The 19,512-nt window shown below is 43.4% G+C and overlaps 1 protein-coding gene across 1 annotated transcript in view; it reads left to right on the top strand.

Moving 5' to 3' along the window:
* The window catches only part of DECR1 (2,4-dienoyl-CoA reductase 1), a 103,817-nt gene that overhangs the window by 28,967 nt on the left and 55,338 nt on the right, over nt 1-19,512 (top strand). Inside the window, exons 2-3 of the mRNA XM_040432576.1 lie at nt 9,403-9,608; nt 13,847-13,904. Of these exons, the coding sequence (XP_040288510.1) occupies nt 9,403-9,608; nt 13,847-13,904 (264 nt within the window). The remainder of the gene's footprint in view (nt 1-9,402; nt 9,609-13,846; nt 13,905-19,512) is intronic.

Raw genomic sequence — 19,512 nt, 5'->3', positions numbered from 1 at the left:
TGTCACCATTTGGCCCACCCTATGCAGTATAATGTCACCATTTGGCCCACCACATGCAGTATAATGTCACCATTTGGCCCACCACATGCAGTATAATGTCACCATTTTGCCCACCCTATGCAGTATAATGTCCCATTTGGCCCACCCCATGCAGTATAATGTCACCATTTGGCCCACCCTATGCAGTATAATGTCCCATTTGGCCCACCCTATGCAGTATAATGTCACCATTTGGCCCACCCTATGCAGTATAATGTCACCATTTGGCCCACCCTATGCAGTATAATGTCACCATTTGGCCCACCCTATGCAGTATAATGTCACCATTTGGCCCACCCTATGCAGTATAATGTCACCATTTGGCCCACCCTATGCAGTATAATGTCACCATTTGGCCCACCACATGCAGTATAATGTCACCATTTGGCCCACCCTATGCAGTATAATGTCACCATTTGGCCCACCACATGCAGTATAATGTCACCATTTGGCCCACCTCATGCAGTATAATGTCACCATTTGGCCCACCACATGCAGTATAATGTCACCATTTGGCCCACCCTATGCAGTATAATGTCACCATTTGGCCCACCACATGCAGTATAATGTCCCATTTGGCCCACCCTATGCAGTATAATGTCACCATTTGGCCCACCACATGCAGTATAATGTCCCATTTGGCCCACCACATGCAGTATAATGTCACCATTTGGCCCACCTCATGCAGTATAATGTCACCATTTGGCCCACACCATGCAGTATAATGTCACCATTTGGCCCCAGCCGCCTCATACATAAGGCTATATATTTTAATATGCACCTTGTGTTTTGTTATGCGCGTGAATCAGTCAGTGCCGACTAAACCACAACCATTCGCCCCCCCAACCCCCCACCCCCCGGTCCCTGGGAAAATTGTCTTGCATGAAACCGGTCCTTGGTGCAAAAAAGGTTGGGGACCACTGCTTTAAGGGGCAGGGTGGATTTGATTTAAATGACTAGTCAGTAAGTCTTGATTTAAATCATAGTTTTCTACATAAAGACTAATTCTTGCTGGTATAACTTATAATAGGCAAGTAGATGAAGATTTTTAGAATAACAACTTTTCATATTAGTTTGATTAGGTTGATTCTGCATTCATAGGTTTGTAGAAGTTAGGATTAAGGTATTTTTCTCAACTCTGTTCATGTTATAACATTTTTGCTGTGAAGAAGAGGCATGTGATCTCTGCTGAGTCAAATTCAGTTTTGAGAACTGCAAAAGTAAACCAAGCATCTGTGATAATATCTTGTAGGCAGAGAAACTGCCCAATAATCTTACAAAAACCTCTGAACATTGTGAATGGATTAATGGAATTTATTTACCAAAAAAATTACACACATAGAAACATAGAATGTGTCGGCAGATAAGAACCATTTGGCCCATCCAGTCTGCCCAGTATACTAAATACTATGGATAGCCCGTGGCCCTATCTTATATGAAGGATGGCCTTATGCCTATCCCATGCATGCTTAAACTACTTCACTGTATTTGCAGCTACCACTTCTGCAGGAAGGCTATTCCATGCATCCACTACTCTCTCAGTAAAGTAATACTTCCTGATATTACTTTTAAACCTTTGCCCCTCTAATTTAAAACTATGTCCTCTTGTAACAGTTTTTCTTCTTTTAAATGTTCTCTCCTCTTTTACCTTGTTGATTCCCTTTATGTATTTAAAAGTTTCTATCATATCCCCTCTGTCTCGTCTTTCTTCCAAGCTATACATGTTAAGGTCCTTTAACCTTTCCTGGTAAGTTTTATCCTGCAATCCATGTACCAGTTTAGTAGCTCTTCTCTGAACTCTCTCCAAAGTATCAATATCCTTCTGGAGATATGGTCTCCAGTACTGAGCACAATACTCCAAATGAGGTCTCACTAGTGCTCTGTAGAGCGGCATGAGCACCTCCCTCTTTCTACTCGTAATGCCTCTCCCTATACACTAGGGCTGCACGATATGGGAATTTTGTGCGATTGCGATTAGGGCCCTAAAAATTGCGATAACGATATACGATGCAATATTTTAAGGGAATTGTGCTAGAGGTCTATTTGCTTGGATTTTCCCATATGAGTCGCTGACGCGGCTGGGTATGACATGGTTATGGGGGATCTGTGGATGATGCACTGTTATGGGGGATCTGTGGATGACGCTGTTATGTGGGGGATCTGTGGATGACGCTGTTATGTGGGGGATCTGTGGATGACTCTGTTATGGGGGTGGATCTGTGGATGGCACTGTTATAGGGGATGTGTGCTATGACACATAGGGCCATGAGGGGGGCCAGCATAAGGCACACATATAGCATCTTATGCTGGTCCCCCTCATGGCCCTATGTGTCCCCTCATGTGTCCTAAACTGCGCACATAACTCTCCTATTGATAAAATGGCCAGCCTCTGTACTCACTTTCACTATGAATGCACGGTAGCGAGCGGTCGGCTCGCTCGCTGCCGCTCATTCATCGTGAAAGTGAGTACAGAGGCTGGCCATTTTATCAATAGGGGCCCCTTCATATATAATCGCGGCATTTTCGGGTCGGCCAAATCGCCATATCGCATTTGGCGATTATCGCGATTCGATTATTTTTTCGATATATCGTGCAGCCCTACTATACACCCAAGCATTCTGCTAGCATTTCCTGCTGCTCTATGACATTATATATCAACTAAAGGAGAATCGGTACTATATAATATCCATTAAAATAGTTTTTTTTTTTTATTGAATGACATAAAAGACATATACATAAAAAAACATTTACAAAAACATGAATGCAGAGACCATACAGAGTGCCATAAAAGACAATCCTCATAGGCATCACTAGAAATTTCTGCTAAATAATAAGTTATCATGCTATATATGAAAGCTGTGTGAAGACGCCCAGGTCAGCATGCAAATATAGGAGCTGGCTCTGGATGTGCTCACAGCTATCTTAGCCTAAAGTGCATCTAGCATAAATAAAATACAGGTATAGATGACATTAAAATACTGCGGCCGACATTAAATAACTTATAAGGTGCATCAGCAGGTGCTACCATATCTGTGCAAGCAAGCCGGTCAAAGTCTCTTTTTCTTACCCTGTATTCGATAGTGTGAAGATGAGGATTGGCTCTGTTTGGCGTGCTCCTCGACGCACGTTTCGCTTTATTGCTTCATCAGGAGGGGCTAGTTTTCTAATGAATGGTAAGGTCTTTAAATGCGGTTGTTGACCAATGGCACGGTCTATTGGTGTCATGTGACTCCACTGACGTTGATTTCTTACGTGGCGCGTCATGCGATGGCTAGATAGAGAATTCTAATGGGACTTCCGCCCTTCCGTCTGCGCGATCCAGGTGAGGGCAGAATGCGTCTGACGTCACCAGGATCTTTGCCTGACGGGACGGTGAAAGTCCTCTCATCCGCAATCCATGACGCGCTCTGAAATCTCAATGTACTTTCTAGCATATACGGAGGGGTATGAATTACATCACATATGGACTGAATGTATGTATTAAGTTTCATATTAGTCTATTTGTACCATATATTTAGAAGGTATCCATAATTCCTAGATACCATATATCGGAGACTTTGATCGATCCGCTGCTATACATAGGCAGCAATATATGATGTCACTATATTCGCATAGTTATCTCACATTTCATATATTCACATATTCAACATATATAATAAGGATCTAAAAGTACATATTAATAAGGGTGCACAACATCTACATGATTATTTCATATTCTATATATAATATAGGTGATAAAAAATCCCAAAGTGCAGATTACAAAAAATATGCTCTATGACATTGTCTGCCTACCTTTGAAGGGAACCTGTCACCAGTTTTATGGTGTCCTAACTAAGGGCAACATAAATAAGTGACTGATTCTCTTAGCACAATGCTGGGTCACTTTCTTTAATTGACCCAGTCAATCTGCCAACATCTTGTATTGAAAAGCTCCAGCTGATAATGATGAGTCCTGAATATTCATGAGCTCCTGACTCTCCCCGCCTACCTGCTGCTGATTGACAGTTATTTTCCATATGAATCAGCGGCAGGGGAGTGGCTATAGCTCTGAATTTAAAAAAACGCTGGACTCACTGACATCACGCTGGACTCAAATCAGCTCATTAGCATGCAGCATCTTTGTGTGTATATTATGAGGTAACCATCTGTCACACCAGTAAGTGAATACATCTAAGGTAGTTTTTAGTAGTTAAAGGGACTCTGTCACCACTTTCTAACCCCCCCTTTTAAAAGTATTGTTCTCTCCATGGCGCCCTTGTGATTACAAAGGTGTTGTTATAACATAAATTCGCCGTCTCGTTTTGATAAAAATACCTTTTATCTAACCTGTCAATCTTGTAGATAAGGTGCCCAGGGCGTTTCTGAAGGTCTGAATCTATGGAGCCTTTGAAAATGCGGATAGTGCACCGTTTGCCATCCGCGTCCGTGGTTCCAGTCCGACCAAAAAATATAACCTGTCCTATTCTTGTCCGCGGAAGACAATTCGCGGACCCATTCAAGTCAATGGGACCGCTAAAAAACGTGGAGGCACACACGGTTGTCGTCCGCGCGTCCGTTTTATTCCTATCATTTGCATGACAAACCTGTCTTAGACCTTTTTTTTTTTACCTTCCTTTGTCTGGTGGTCCTCCAACAATAAAGGAAGACACACGAAAACGGATCACGGAACAACAGAACCCCATTTTGCGGAACGGAACACAACAACGGTCGTGTGCATGAGGCCTAACACTGACAGTATTATGTCAGTGTTATCCAATATATTCCAGACCTCTAAGGGTTACATAGCATCATAAATCAATATAATGCTATGCGACCCCGGCAGTGTTGGAAGTTCAGGACGGGAGCTCGCTCGTCTGAAAGCGGCCTTATTCACACAAGCAAGATGGCTTCTGTCTAGATCTGTTCAGGGAAAGACTGATGGTTTTAAACCCAAGTTGAATAACTTTTTTTTTCTTCTGCTGAATACTTTTCTTTGTGTTCATTGTATGTTTTTTTTGGTCCGGATTGCATGTGTTTTTCACGTGCGTGAAAAAAAACCTAAAGAATAACAATCTACATTTCCTAGCAACCATCTGTGAAAAAGTCATTGCATCCGGATGCCTTCGGTTTTTCACACAAGCCCTATTCACGTCTATGGGGTCAGAGCTGAGTAAAAAACGCACAATGTACAACGTGCTGTGATTTTTCCTGAATACAAAGATGTGTGAAAAACAACGCTCATGTGCACAGACTTATTTAGATAAATGGGTCAGGGTTCAGTCCGGATGCTTTGTGTCTGCTTCACAGTTCGCACCCGGACGGAAAACTCGCTCGTGTGAAAGAGGTCTAAGGATCCATTCGCACGTCCGCAACTGTTTTGTGGTCCACAAATTGCGGATCTGCAAAACACGGACACTGGCCATGTGCGTGCCTTTTCTTGTCTGTCTGCGGACAAGAATAGGACATGTTCTATTTTTTGGCGGGGCCGTGGAACGGAAGTGCGGATGCGGACAGCACACTGTGTGCTTTCCGCATATTTTGCGGCCCTATTGAAAATGAATGGGTCCGCACCCGTTCCACAAAATTGCGGAACGGATGCGGGCGTGTGAAATGTGTGCCCTAAGGAAAAACGCCATTCACCTGTTCAGTCAAGTTTCTGGATTAGGACTGATGAGGTTCCATGACCACTGGCCCCAGTGGTCACATGTACTAAAATGGCATTTCTCATGGGACGTCTGGGAATAGTCATTGGCAGCAGTGGTTACAGGATCTCTCCACCTGAAACCGCAAGGACGGGAGATGCAACGCTGGAACAGCGAGGCTGTTAACAAGTGAGTTGTTCTTTTTTTTTTTCTTAGAGCACACGTTCCGACCATTTAATTTTTTGAAAACAATAAACATTTATTGCAAAAGTCAACATAACCCTGACATGAGCAAGAATAATACAGATATGGTGGATTACTGTATATTCAGGTGTCCAATATGACGCGATAGGGAATTGCTATATACAGTCACATAATATGTACAGTAGGTGTAAGACCACCCAAAAAACTTTGAATGGGGGACGTGCCGTGTGCAGTCCGATTTGCCTTCGGACGCTTTGCTGGTGCTATCTTGCTATGCAGGAGACTGGTGCTTCAGCATTATTTCACTGTGCATGCCATTATCATTTCAAGGACATCCAATTATTAACAAACATGTCCTTAAGGTAAAAGTAAGATTTTAATTAAACGCTTCATCACCTCGCCGCCGTTCAGAAATTCACCTTGCTGTTGTGTCTTCTGTCCACGGTCAGCGGCTTGGGTACTTTGGCTGGGGATAGTTCATCTTTCTCTATACATTGTGTCTCTGTGTTGCTCCATGCGACACAGAAGAAGTACAGTGCCTTGAAAATGTATTCATACCCCTTGAACTTTTCCACATTTTTTCACATTACACCCACAAACTTACATTTATTTTATTGGGATTTTGTCTGACAAACCAACAAGAAGTAGACAGTATGTATGAAGTGAAAATAAAATAAGTGGTTTTCAAGATTTTAATAAATCAAAATGTAAAAAGTGTGGTCTGCATTTGTATTCAGCCCCCTGTACTCTGATACCCCTTAATAAAATCTAGTGTGACTAATTTCCTAGTGAACATTAGTGATCGAACAGCATCATGAAAACCAAGGAACACACCATACAGGTCAGGGATAAAGTTGTGAAGAAGTGTAAAGCACTTGTTAGGTTATAACAAATAAAAAATATTCCAAGCTCTGAACATCTTATGGAGCACTGTTCAATCTATCATTTTAAATAGGAGTGTGACACAGCTTCAAATCAAGGGGTATAAATACTTTTTCAAGCTGTAAATTAACTTGGAGGCCAATACATATTTCTTGAGGGAAGCAGTGCTTGGCATAATTACAGAAACTTTCTCTTCCTTGATTTCATAGCACATGAGTGACATAATACAGTATATCATCGACGGTGCGGGTTAATAGTATATACAGTAATTCAAGATAAAGTATTTATCTACAACATTTCTCCCTCGCTTTACGTGTGGTTCCTATTCAAGTTTTTTTTTTTTTTTTTACATGTCTGAACCTTTGAGACCAAGATTACTTGCGGAGACACGTGCATCTCGATGGTTGCAAAAAAAATTCCTACCATGTCTGACTTAAAGGGGTTGTGCCGTGGAACATATTCTACATTTTTCATGCCAGCACTTGGATCTGAATACTTTTGTAATTGCATGTAATTTAGTATAGCCACTGAACTATTAAAATGCATCTGCCCTATTTCTATGGTCGCACGCGCTCAGTTTAAATCTTCAGCTGTCACCAGCCATATCTTCTGTTAGAAGCTGTGGCAGTTACAGGGAAACAGCTACAGCAGGGAGGACACTCCCCCTGAGAAAGCACCTGAGCTGCAAGTCAGAAGTAAATCTAGCAGAACAATTGGAGCAATGAATGGTGAGATCTCTGGACCCATGTCAGGTACAGGGCTTCTTTGTTCTAAAGAGATTGTGATGTACGATATGATGTCTGATGTTCAATTTTTACATCATGCCATAACCCCTTTAATTGCTTTTTTTTTATGTGTGTGGAATCGGATGTTCATTTTTGCCTTTTGAAGGCAGTGAATGAATACGATTTTGGATTTTCCGTTTTCAATTTCATTAATAGGCTGATTTTATTTATTTAATTTTTTTTTTATTTTTATTAAAAGCAGACGTCGGTGGAAATGAATAAACTTTTTTAAAAATGAATCTAGCCAGCAAAGGAGGCAATTTTGGACAATCACAATACATTAGTAAGGGCCTTGTATTCACTTTATCTACACGAAAATTGCCATTTGCTGAAGTGAGATGAGCCCTTTAACTACTAAGCATGTGCAGCACAGTTTCAGGCACTTTAACTAAGGGTCTTTAAGCTTCATGAAGATGCCTAGTATAAGGGACAGGAGAGAACTCAAGAGAGATGAGAACTGATTATATATCCCCACTAGAACACTCTGCTTATCACTGTATTTATAGTATAAGGGACAGCAGAGAACATGAGAGGTGAGAACTGATTATCTATCACCACTAGAACACCCTGCTTAGAACTGTTTATAGTACAAGGACAGGAGAGATAAGAATGGATTATCACCACTAGAACACTCTGCTTATCACTGTATTTATAGTATAAGGGACAGCAGAGAATACAGGACAGGTGAGAACTGATTATCTATCACCACTAGGACATCCTGCGTATCACTGATTATAGTATAAGGACAGGAGAGGTGAGAACTGATTATATATATCACCACTAGAACACCCTGCTTATCACAGTTTATAGTATAAGGATAGGAGAGAACACAGGAGAGGGGAGAGCTGATTATTTATCACCACTAGAACACCCTGCTTATCACAGTTTATAGTATAAGGATAGGAGAGAACACAGGAGAGGGGAGAGCTGATTATTTATCACCACTAGAACACCCTGCTTATCACAGTTTATAGTATAAGGATAGGAGAGAACACAGGAGAGGTGAGAACTGATTATATATCGCTACTAGAACATTCTGCATATCACTGATTTTGATAAATAAGGGCATTAGATTGAAAGAATATAAAATATGTTTGATTGATATTTCTAAACTTTTTAAAATTCCTATGAAAATTAATAAATCAGTTATATGATATTAATAACAGGTAATATTTTTTTTGTTTAAGCTGGACTCTGTACAATTCACTTTGTGCACCTGAATTGCAATGTTGGGAAGATGTCAGATATGAAAGCAGATGTTACTGGATGCAAATAGGAAAATAGGAAGCTATAGGATCAGTGTGGTCATTAATTTCCCTCGGGGGGAAGGGAGAGGGGGTGTTTTTGTGGAATGAAAGCCAATATGTAAAGTTTTTGCATATTTTTTGGGTGGCCTTTTTACTTATATGCACCTGTTATTCTAAGCTTGTGTGATGTAGCATCTACTTTGCATTTTCAATTAAAATAAAATAAAAATACTTTTGAATTAAGGTTTGAAAACTCAAAACTCTAGCATTCAAGTGTGAAAAGTAGATTTATGACTTGTGTGATGGAGTCCATTGTGATCATGTAAAATATATACTCCTCTCCCACTTGCTGTTTTTTTTTTTTCCAAGCAGATGATCACAATTTATAATCCCTGACACAAAATAGTTGAAAAAAAGGCAAAATGCAACATTACAGAAAAAAACTACTCTAAATGCTCCCAGAATGACAAAGAGATGGCGCTCACTCAGAGCTGGCTTTACATTAATTCTGAGACAATGTTATCACTTTATGGTGAAGATGTTTAAAGCCCCCTATTATTTCATGACCACCAGGGATTCTCGCGTGCGCTCCGTACTAATCGTTTGACGTTTTTGTGCTTTCAGGTATTCAGCCATGGAACAGCAGTGTTATCAAGCGAGAACAAGGAGGCCCCTCAAGCCAAGTTCTACCCCCCATTTCAGAATGTGATGCTCCCTCCTGATACATTCAAAGGAAAGGTGGCCTTTATCACAGGAGGTGGTACCGGCCTGGGGAAAGGGATGACGACAGCCCTGTCCAGGTTGGGAGCAGAATGTGTCATATCCAGTAGGTAAGCTTTGTAATGTGGAGCATCTTTTCACTTGTGTAATACTTTGTGATGTGGTGTTGTTCTTAATCACTAGTCATAGTCTTACAGCAGGCAATGTGATAAAAAAAAATAACCATTACTCAACTGTTTTAAAGGGGTTTTCATTGGTGCTGGAGCTTCAGGGTGATTAATGGTTATTTTTTTTATTATTTTTTTTCCCTGCTTTTAGGCAGGGGAGTTTTCCGCACCGGTGCAATGCATGAGGTGAACGCATTGCACCCGCACTGAATCTGGACCCATTCATTTCTATGGGGCTGTGCACATGAGCAGTGATTTTCACGCATCACTTGTGCGTTGCGTGAAAATCACAGCAAGCTCTATATTGTGCGTTTTTCACGCAACGCAGGCCCCATAGAAGTGAATGGGGCTGCGTGAAAATCGCAAGCAAGTGCGGATGCGGTGCGATTTTCACGCATGGTTGCTAGGAGACGATCGGGATGGAGACCCGATCTTTATTAATTTTCCTTATAACATGGTTATAAGGGAAAATAATAGCATTATTAATACAGAATGCTAAGTAAATAAGGGATGGAGGGGTTAAAAAAAATAATAAAAAATTTAACTCACCTCATCCACATGTTCGCGCAGCCCGGCTTCTCTTCTTTCTTCTTCTTTGATGACCTGGGAGGAAAAGGACCTTTGACGTCACTGCGCACATCACATGGTCCATCACCATGGTGATGGACCATGTGACGGATCATGTAATGAGTGCAGTGATGTCACCAAAGGTCCTTTTCCTCCCAGGTCATCAAAGAAGAAGAAAGAAGAGAAGCCGGGCTGCGCGAACATGTGGATGAGGTGAGTTAAATTTTTTATTATTTTATTTTAACCCCTCCATCCCTTATTTACTTAGCATTCTGTATTAAGAATGCTATTATTTTCCCTTATAACCATGCATCTTTTTTTAAAACGCTTTGCACTCGCGGGGAAAAATCGCGCATTTTCCCGCAACGCACCCTCATCTTTTCCCGCACGTCACCCGCAACGCCCGTGTGAAAGAGGCCTTAGGCTAACCCAGAGCAACCTCTTTAATAGAAAACCAATAATATACATCCAACTTGTTTCCTGTTTGTACTGCGATAAGAAATTGGCAGTTCCCTATTCCAGTGTTCCAGATTTTCCTTTAGTCATGGCCGATTCCCATTGATGAGAGTTTATCCCCTTCAGGACCCTGCTATTTTTCACATTAAAGAGGACCTTTCACCAGAAGAAAGTATCTAAACTAACTATACAGACGTGTAGAGCGGCGCCCAGGGATCCCCCTGCACTTACTGCTATCCCCGGGCGCCGCTCCGTTCTCCGATTATAGCCTCCGGTATGTTCGTAGTTAGGCTCCACCCAGGGGAACCTGCCGGCGTCTCTTTCTCCTATGCTGTAGCGCTGGCCAATCGCAGCGCTCAGCTCATAGCCACATATTGTACTTCAATAAATTTGAGTCAAAATATTTCATTTTTATTTATAAAACAAATACGATATTTACAAAAAATTGTGAAAAATTAACAAATTTCAATTTCTCTACATTTAAAATAGATAGTAATAACTCCAAAAATAGTTATTTCTTTACATTTTCCATATGTCTACTTCATGTTTGGATCATTTTGAAAAAGACATTTTATTTTTTGGGGACATTAGAAGGCTTAGAAGTAAAACCCAATTTTTTAAGGACCAGTTCAGTTATGAAGTCACTTTGTGGGGCTCACATATTAGAAACCACACATAAATTATTTTAGAAACGACACCCCTCAAACCATTCAAAACCGATTTTACAAACTTTGTTAACCCTTTAGGTGTCCCACGAGAATTAAAGGAAAATGGGAATGAAATTTAAAAATTTCATTTTATTTTTAGCAGATTTAAATTTTTTATCTATTTTTCTGCAACACATCAAGGGATAACAGCCAAACAAAACTCAAAATCTATTATCCTGAATCTGGAGTTTACAGAAACACCCCATGTGTGCTCAAAAACTGGTGTGTGGGCACACAGCAGGCTTCAGAGTGGAAGGAGCACCATATGACTTTTGGAGAGCGGATTTAGCTGGAATGGTAGCCCTACAGTGGAAACCCCCCAAAAAGTGACCCCATTTTAGAAACTACACCCCTCAAGGAATCTTTTAAGGTGTGTAGTAAGCACTTTGACCTCAAAGGTGTTTCCTAGAATTAGGAAACACTTGGCAGTGAAAAGGAAAAATTAAATTTTTTTCAAAAAAAAGTTGCTTTACACCCACATTTTTCACTTTCCGAAAAGTTAACAGAACAAAATGCAACCCACATTTTGTTTTCCATTTCCCCCCCGAATACGGCAACTCCCCATATATGCTCAAAAAATTATGTATGGGCGCACAGCAGGGCTCTAGAGTCAATAGGGATTTTATGAAATATGGATTTTGCTGACCTGAATTGGCAGACATTGATTTTAGGTGCCATGTCGCATAAAGAAATTCCTGAGGTCCCCAGAAATTTAAAAACCCCAAGAAGTGACCCCATTTTGGAAAGGGAACCCCCGTACGAACATTTTAAGTGGTGGAAAGGGTACTTTTCAGCAAACAGGTGTCTGACATAAGGCAGAAACACCCGGGACCCCCTGACGACCAGCTGTTTGAGAAGGCAGCGGCGCTGGGCGCGGCTAAGCTCCATTCAAGTGAACAGACATTAGCCACGCCCAGGCAAGTTGATACTAGTCGTGATGTCACTGGGCCTGCGGTAAACAGCAAGAAGGCCCCTTCTCAAACAGCTGATCGGCAGGGGTCCCGGGTGTCGGACCCCCACCGATCAGATGGGGGTGATCTATCCAGAGGATAGATCATCAGTTTAAAAAAACTGCAGAACCCCTTTAAGTCACATCCAGCGGTGACGTACATGTACGGCAAGGGTCCTTAAGGGGTTAATTGCGTAATTCTTAGAGAAATTTACTGTGGTGCACCTTAGTGCATTACTTACCATACTGTCTCATAGGGTGTACCTGATTGCCCCCGATGCAAATGAGGGGACCTCTTGCTAGTAGGTGTTTGCTATCCTAGCTCTCGTGTGGGCTGGTATTTTCCTTCCTCCATATGGAAATGCCTATTTGTGTGTGGTCTCATGGAGATGTAGCCTTTGACTATGGTGGTAACATGGTTCACAGAGTTGTGGCTAAAGCTAGAGATGCACATGTCAAACGCTTGTTCATTCTTTCAAGAGGTATTTCTCTCCCCCCCCCCCCATAGACATGCACACTCAGTCAAGCATGTATGCATTCTGAATAGGAAGAGGGGAGTAAGCCACTGCCGTATAACTCTGGCAACCTTGAGAGCAAAAGGATTGGGCATGTTGAAATGCTCGCACTTTCATTTGCCACCAAGGATGGCATGTAGAATGGGGATTCTGTGGATCTGTTTATATATGGGTATATTCACAGGGGGAAGATTTGTTGCAGAAATTTTGTGATGCCACGTATCTTAATAGGTCTTGCAGAAATTCATGCTGCTGAAACAACCACATTCAGATAAATGGAACTGATTTTCGTTTGTTGAAATTATTGCAACATTTATTGATGAAATTATTGTTAAAATATACCAATATACTAAGGCCTCATGCACACGACCGTTGTTGTGTTCCGTTCCGCAAAATGGGGTTCCGTTGTTCCGTGATCCGTTTCCGTTTTTGTTTCCGTGTGTCTTCCTTTATTTTTGGAGGATCACCAGACGTGAAGAAAAGTAAAAAAAAAATCTAAGACAGGTTTGCCATGCAAATGATAGGAAAAAAACGGACGCGGGCGACAATCTTGTGTGCCTCCGTGTTTATTAGCGGTCCCATTGACTTTAATAGGTCCGCGAACCGTTTTCCGCGAAAATAATTGGACAGGTTATATTTTTTGGACGGACTGGAACCACGGATCACGGACGTGGATGACAAACGGCTCATTAGCCGAGTTTTCAACTGACCCATTGAAAGTCAATGGGTCCGCAGAAAATCGCGAAAAACGGCACAACGGACACGGAATAAAACAACGGTCGTGTGCATGAGGCCTAAAGCTGTAAGCAGGTATGTATAGGAAAGGACGAAGGGTCTTCCACTAAAGTCTCCTGGTGAGGTTTATATTCTTTTTGCTGTGCGCTGGAGCCATCGCCTTTCCAGCTGCAGTAGGAATATGTGCTTTGTTGCCTCTGAATGACCATTTTACAACTTTCTATTCAGTTTTTTTTTTTTTTTTTTTTTAGGGAAATTGGATGTTCTGAAAGCAACCGCGGCTGAAATTGCATCAGAAACTGGAAATAAGGTAATTTTAAGACTATGCACTTAAAATTGCAGCAAGCTTCCTAAGGCTACTTTCACACTGGCGTTTTGGCTTTCCGTTTGTGAGACCCGTTCAGGGCTCTCACAAGCGGTCCAAAACGGATCCGTTTTGCCCTAATGCATTCTGAATGGATAAGGATCCGCTCAGAATACATCAGTTTGCCTCTGATCAGTCACTATATCGCTCTGGAGGCGGACACCAAAATGCTGCCTGCAGCGAAACTGAGCCAAACGGATCTGTCTTGACACACAATGTAAGTCAATGGGGACGGATCCGTTTTTTTCTGGCACAATAGAAAAACTGATCCGTCTCCCATTGACTTTCAATGGAGTTCATGACGGATTAGTCTTGGCTATGTTACAGATAATACAAACGGATCCGTTCATGACAGATGCATGCGGTTGTATTATTGTAACGGAGCCGTTTTTGCAGATCCATGACGGATCCGCCCAAAACGCGAGTGTGAAAGTAGCCTTTAGTTGTACATGTGTTGTATATAAGGTCAGCGATCCCTTTGTCTTGCCATGTTGCTGCTTTTCATATGGATGCATCGGGTTTGTTGCTATGTGTACAGTACATTCAGAAAGTCTTCAGTTATGTTGCGGCCTTGTACTAAAATTTAAAATCTAGTTTTTTTGTATTTTTCCCATCATTCTACATTCAGTACCCCATAGTGACAAAATGAAAACAGAATGCTTGAAATCTTTGCTAATTTATAAAAAAAAAAAAGAAAAGTTAAATCTTGCATGGACATGCGTAAGTATTCAGACCCTTTACTTAGGACTAGGACTAGTTAGGACTAGCACCTTTGGCAGGGATTACAGCCTCCAGTATCTTAAGTATGATGCCACAAGGTTTGCACACCTGGATTTGGGGATTTTCTGCCATTCTTCTCTGTGGATCCTCTCTAGCTCTGTCAGGTTGGATGAGAACCGTCATTGGACAGCTATTTTTTCAGGTCTCTCCAGAGATGTTCCAAGTCAGGGCTTTGGCTGGGCCATGCAAGGACATTCACGGAGTTATTCCTAAGCCACTCCTGTGTTGCCTTGGCTGTGTGCTTAGGGTCATTGTCTTGTTGGAAGGTGAACCTTTGTGGTCCAGTTTGAGGTCCAGAGCACTCTGGATCAAGTTCTCATTAAGAATATCTCTGTACTCTGTACTGAGAGACGCACCGCAGTGGGAGAGAGGGTACTAAAGGGTGGGGTTAAAAATAAATACAGTGGGGGAAATAATTATTTGACCCCTCACTGATTTTGTAAGTTTGTCCAATGACAAAGAAATGAAAAGTCTCAGAACAGTATCATTTCAATGGTAGGTTTATTGTAACAGTGGCAGATGGCACATCAAAAGGAAAATCGAAAAAATAACTTTAAATAAAAGATAGCAACTGATTTGCATTTCATTGAGTGAAATAAGTATTTGAACCCCTACCAACCATTAAGAGTTCTGGCTCCCACAGAGTGGTTAGACACTTCTACTCAATTAGTCACCCTCATTAAGGACACCTGTCTTAACTAGTCACCTGTATAAAAGACACCTGTCCACAGAATCAATCAATCAAGCAGACTCCAAACTCTCCAACATGGGAAAGACCAAAGAGCTGTCCAAGGATGTCAGAGACAAAATTGTAGACCTGCACAAGGCTGGAATGGGCTACAAAACCATTAGCAAGAAGCTGGGAGAGAAGGTGACAACTGTTGGTGCGATTGTTCGAAAATGGAAGGAGCACAAAATGACCATCAATCGACCTCGCTCTGGGGCTCCACGCAAGATCTCACCTCGTGGGGTGTCAATGGTTCTGAGAAAGGTGAAAAAGCATCCTAGAACTACACGGGAGGAGTTAGTTAATGACCTCAAATTAGCAGGGACCACAGTCACCAAGAAAACCATTGGAAACACATTACACCGCAATGGATTAAAATCCTGCAGGGCTCGCAAGGTCCCCCTGCTCAGGAAGGCACATGTGCAGGCCCGTCTGAAGTTTGCCAATGAACACCTGAATGATTCAGAGAGTGACTGGGAGAAGGTGCTGTGGTCTGATGAGACCAAAATAGAGCTCTTTGGCATTAACTCAACTCGCTGTGTTTGGAGGAAGAAAAATGCTGCCTATGACCCCCAAAACACCGTCCCCACCGTCAAGCATGGGGGTGGAAACATTTTGCTTTGGGGGTGTTTTTCTGCTAAGGGCACAGGACAACCTTTTCGCATAAACGGGAAAATGGACGGAGCCATGTATCGTGAAATCCTGAGCGACAACCTCCTTCCCTCTGCCAGGAAACTGAAAATGGGTCGTGGATGGGTGTTCCAGCACGACAATGACCCAAAACATACAGCAAAGGCAACAAAGGAGTGGCTCAAGAAGAAGCACATTAAGGTCATGGAGTGGCCTAGTCAGTCTCCGGACCTTAATCCAATCGAAAACCTATGGAGGGAGCTCAAGCTCAGAGTTGCACAGAGACAGCCTCGAAACCTTAGGGATTTAGAGATGATCTGCAAAGAGGAGTGGACCAACATTCCTCCTAAAATGTGCGCAAACTTGGTCATCAATTACAAGAAACGTTTGACCTCTGTGCTTGCAAACAAGGGTTTTTCCACCAAGTATTAAGTCTTTTTTTGTTAGAGGGTTCAAATACTTATTTCACTCAATGAAATGCAAATCAGTTGCTATCTTTTATTTAAAGTTATTTTTTCGATTTTCCTTTTGATGTGCTATCTGCCACTGTTACAATAAACCTACCATTGAAATGATACTGTTCTGAGACTTTTCATTTCTTTGTCATTGGACAAACTTACAAAATCAGTGAGGGGTCAAATAATTATTTCCCCCACTGTATAAGTAATAATGAGTTGGATAAGAACTTGTATGGAAAATTTAGTTTGACTCTTAATAAAAATTTTTTTTTAAATTGAATAAAATCTCTGTACTTTTTTCCACTCAGCTTTCCCTAAAGCCTGACCAGTCTCCCTGCCCCAGCCACAGAAAAGCACCCCCACAGCATGATGCTGCCATCACCATGCTTCACTGTAGTGATTGTACTTGGCAGGTGACGAGCACCAGTGCCTGGTTTCCACCAGACATGAGGCTTAGAATTTAGGACAGAGAATCTTGTTTCTGCCATAAAGCCATTGGTCGGATGCTGCAGTGATGTTGACCTTTTAGAAGTTTGGCCCATCTGCACACAGTATCTTTGGAGCTCAGCCAGAATGACCAAGTTAGGCACAACACTAATGTGATACTTTAGGTGGTTAGACAGTGGTCGGTGCTACCGATCACCTTATAGTGTGCCAAACATCTAGAGGAGAATTGGAATGAGTAACTGAAGGCGTAGTAACCTGAGGCTGGTCTGCCTGAGAATGGACGTCTTGGGGCGCAATTCACAAGCAGGTGAAGGGTCAAATCTTTATTGTATTTTATTAAACAACTGGTTTCAGAGTATGACTACTCCTTTTTCAAGTTCTGGGATTCGCGTCCCCACCTATCCCTTGGTTGAACTTGATAGACGTTTGTCTTTTTTCAACCGTATTAACTATGTAACTATGTAAGTTAAGACCTAAACGCATAAACACATAAGGAGACTACATTAAGACTCGTCACTCCTTACACACGAAGGAATGGGGCTAATATACTTGTGATAACACTTATTTCTTGCTCGTATCGTTGGGGGGGACATAGGATCGTGGGCGAAGCTGCTGCTAGGAGGCGACACTAGGTTAAAAAGTGTTAGCTCCTCCCACTGGCTATATCCCCTTCAGCTTGGAGAGAGCATATCTGTTTTTAGCTCTGTCTTGTAGGAGGCAGACCTCCCTGCTCTGCAGGGTCAATTCTGCAATTTTTTTTTTTTTTTTTTTTTATGTTCATTTCGTTTCCTTTTCGGCTTCCCTCCCAGTCCAGCTCCCCCAAGAAGAAAAAGAGGACCAGGGCAGCCTCGCTCCCCTGCTTCCCGCCAGCCAAGGGGTCACCTGGATCCAGCCCTCCTTCCTTTCTAGCTTCTTGCCACTTCGGTGCCAGCAGCTGAAGAGGTGACCCTCCTGGACCCACGAGAGAGGGTGAACAAAAGAGGAGGAAGATGGGGTGAGTAGGCCAGATTGGGTGAGTATTTTCCCCTTATTCCCCATTTCCTTCTCCCCCTGGGGTCCGAATGTCCTCCTCCCTTGGCTGGCCCTGGCTCATGGGGTCTTGTGGTAGCATCTCCTTCTGGTGGCCGCCTGGAAGTGTTGTTCCGGCCGCCCTCCCCTCTAATTTAGGTCCCATTCCCTATTTGGGCCTACCCCGGTCGGCGGCCTTCCCAGTTCCCACGTGCCTTGGGCCGTTTTTCCCTTCTCCTCTGGCTGGTCTCCGGTGTGTGCCCTTTCTCCCGGGCAGCCCCCGCTCCTCCCGTTTTGCCTATTGTTTTTTTTGCGGCCTACCCCGGTCTGTGGCCGACCTGGCTACCCACCACGTGCCTTGGGCTCGCTTCCTCTTCTCCTGGTGGGGTCTCTGGCGTACGCCCTTTCTTCCGGGCAGCCTCCGCTCCTCCCGTTCCGTTTCAGTTTTTTCACCAACCGGAAGTGTATCACGGCCGGCCGCCGCAACTAATTTAGCACCCAGTCTCGGTGCCTACTAGGCCTCATTTTCTCTGGACCCTGCCCCTACGTTTGCGGGGCCCTCAGCCACTGGACACTCCTAGGAGGGCGGGATTGCCTCTTTTTCCCCAGCTGGCCCTGGGAGAAGCATTCCTCTCCCTCTTCACCTCGGTCGGCAGGAAGATTCAAAGGGGGACATCAGGACCTGGTTCCACCTGCACTTTTTCTGTTAGGACAACCCTATATCCCTCCAGCCCTGGGACCAGCTCTTAGAGCCATGTACGAACCCACGTTTGGTGCCCGCCCGCCTTCAGCCCCCACCTACTACACTTGCGCAAAATGCAAGCTCAAGTTTCCAGGCCAGTCGGACTCCCTGTGTTGTGCGCCCAGACCGGCCCTAGCCATCCCTCCCGAGCAGCCGCACTGCCCCTATAACCGTGTGGAACAGGATTGGGCCTGCGCCCTGACCCGGACAGTAGAGGACCTATCAAAAGTTTCCCTATCCACCCTTTCTCTCATAGGTCGATTGTCCTCGGGTGACCAACCTAGGGGAAGACCTTCTCTCAAGCGGCCCAAAACAGGACACTTTTCCTCTTCTGACGCCTCGGTGTCTCCACCTCCCCCAAGGCCACGCTCGGACATGTCCTCCCTCCCAGGCAAGACACTGTCTGAAGGGACCTCCAGTCTTTGGCCTTGCAGATGTCTCAGGCGGGGAAGTACCTCTGCGAGGCCTCTTTGGACGCAGGTGCTCTTGTTGCCCGCTTATCCGCTCTCACGGTCGCCTTACGGCGCGAGGTGTGGCTTAAAGTCTGGGCTGCAGACTCCTCGTCAAAGCATTCTATTACGGGGCTTCCCTTTTCGGGTACTCGTATGGACGAGATCATCTCTAAAGCTACGGGCGGTAATAGTACCCACTTCCCGCAAGGCAAGGCCAAGCGTCCGGTTCGCTCTAGGCCCTTAAAATCCCGTTTGCGCTCCTCTCGCCATTTCTCCGACACATGCCCGTCGGGTGCCACCCAGGGTTTTT

This window comes from Bufo bufo, chromosome 5 (assembly GCF_905171765.1).
Source record: "Bufo bufo chromosome 5, aBufBuf1.1, whole genome shotgun sequence".
Taxonomy (NCBI): domain Eukaryota; kingdom Metazoa; phylum Chordata; class Amphibia; order Anura; family Bufonidae; genus Bufo; species Bufo bufo.
The sequence above is the reverse complement of the archived record's forward strand: the minus strand, read 5'-3'. Positions and strand labels throughout refer to the sequence as shown.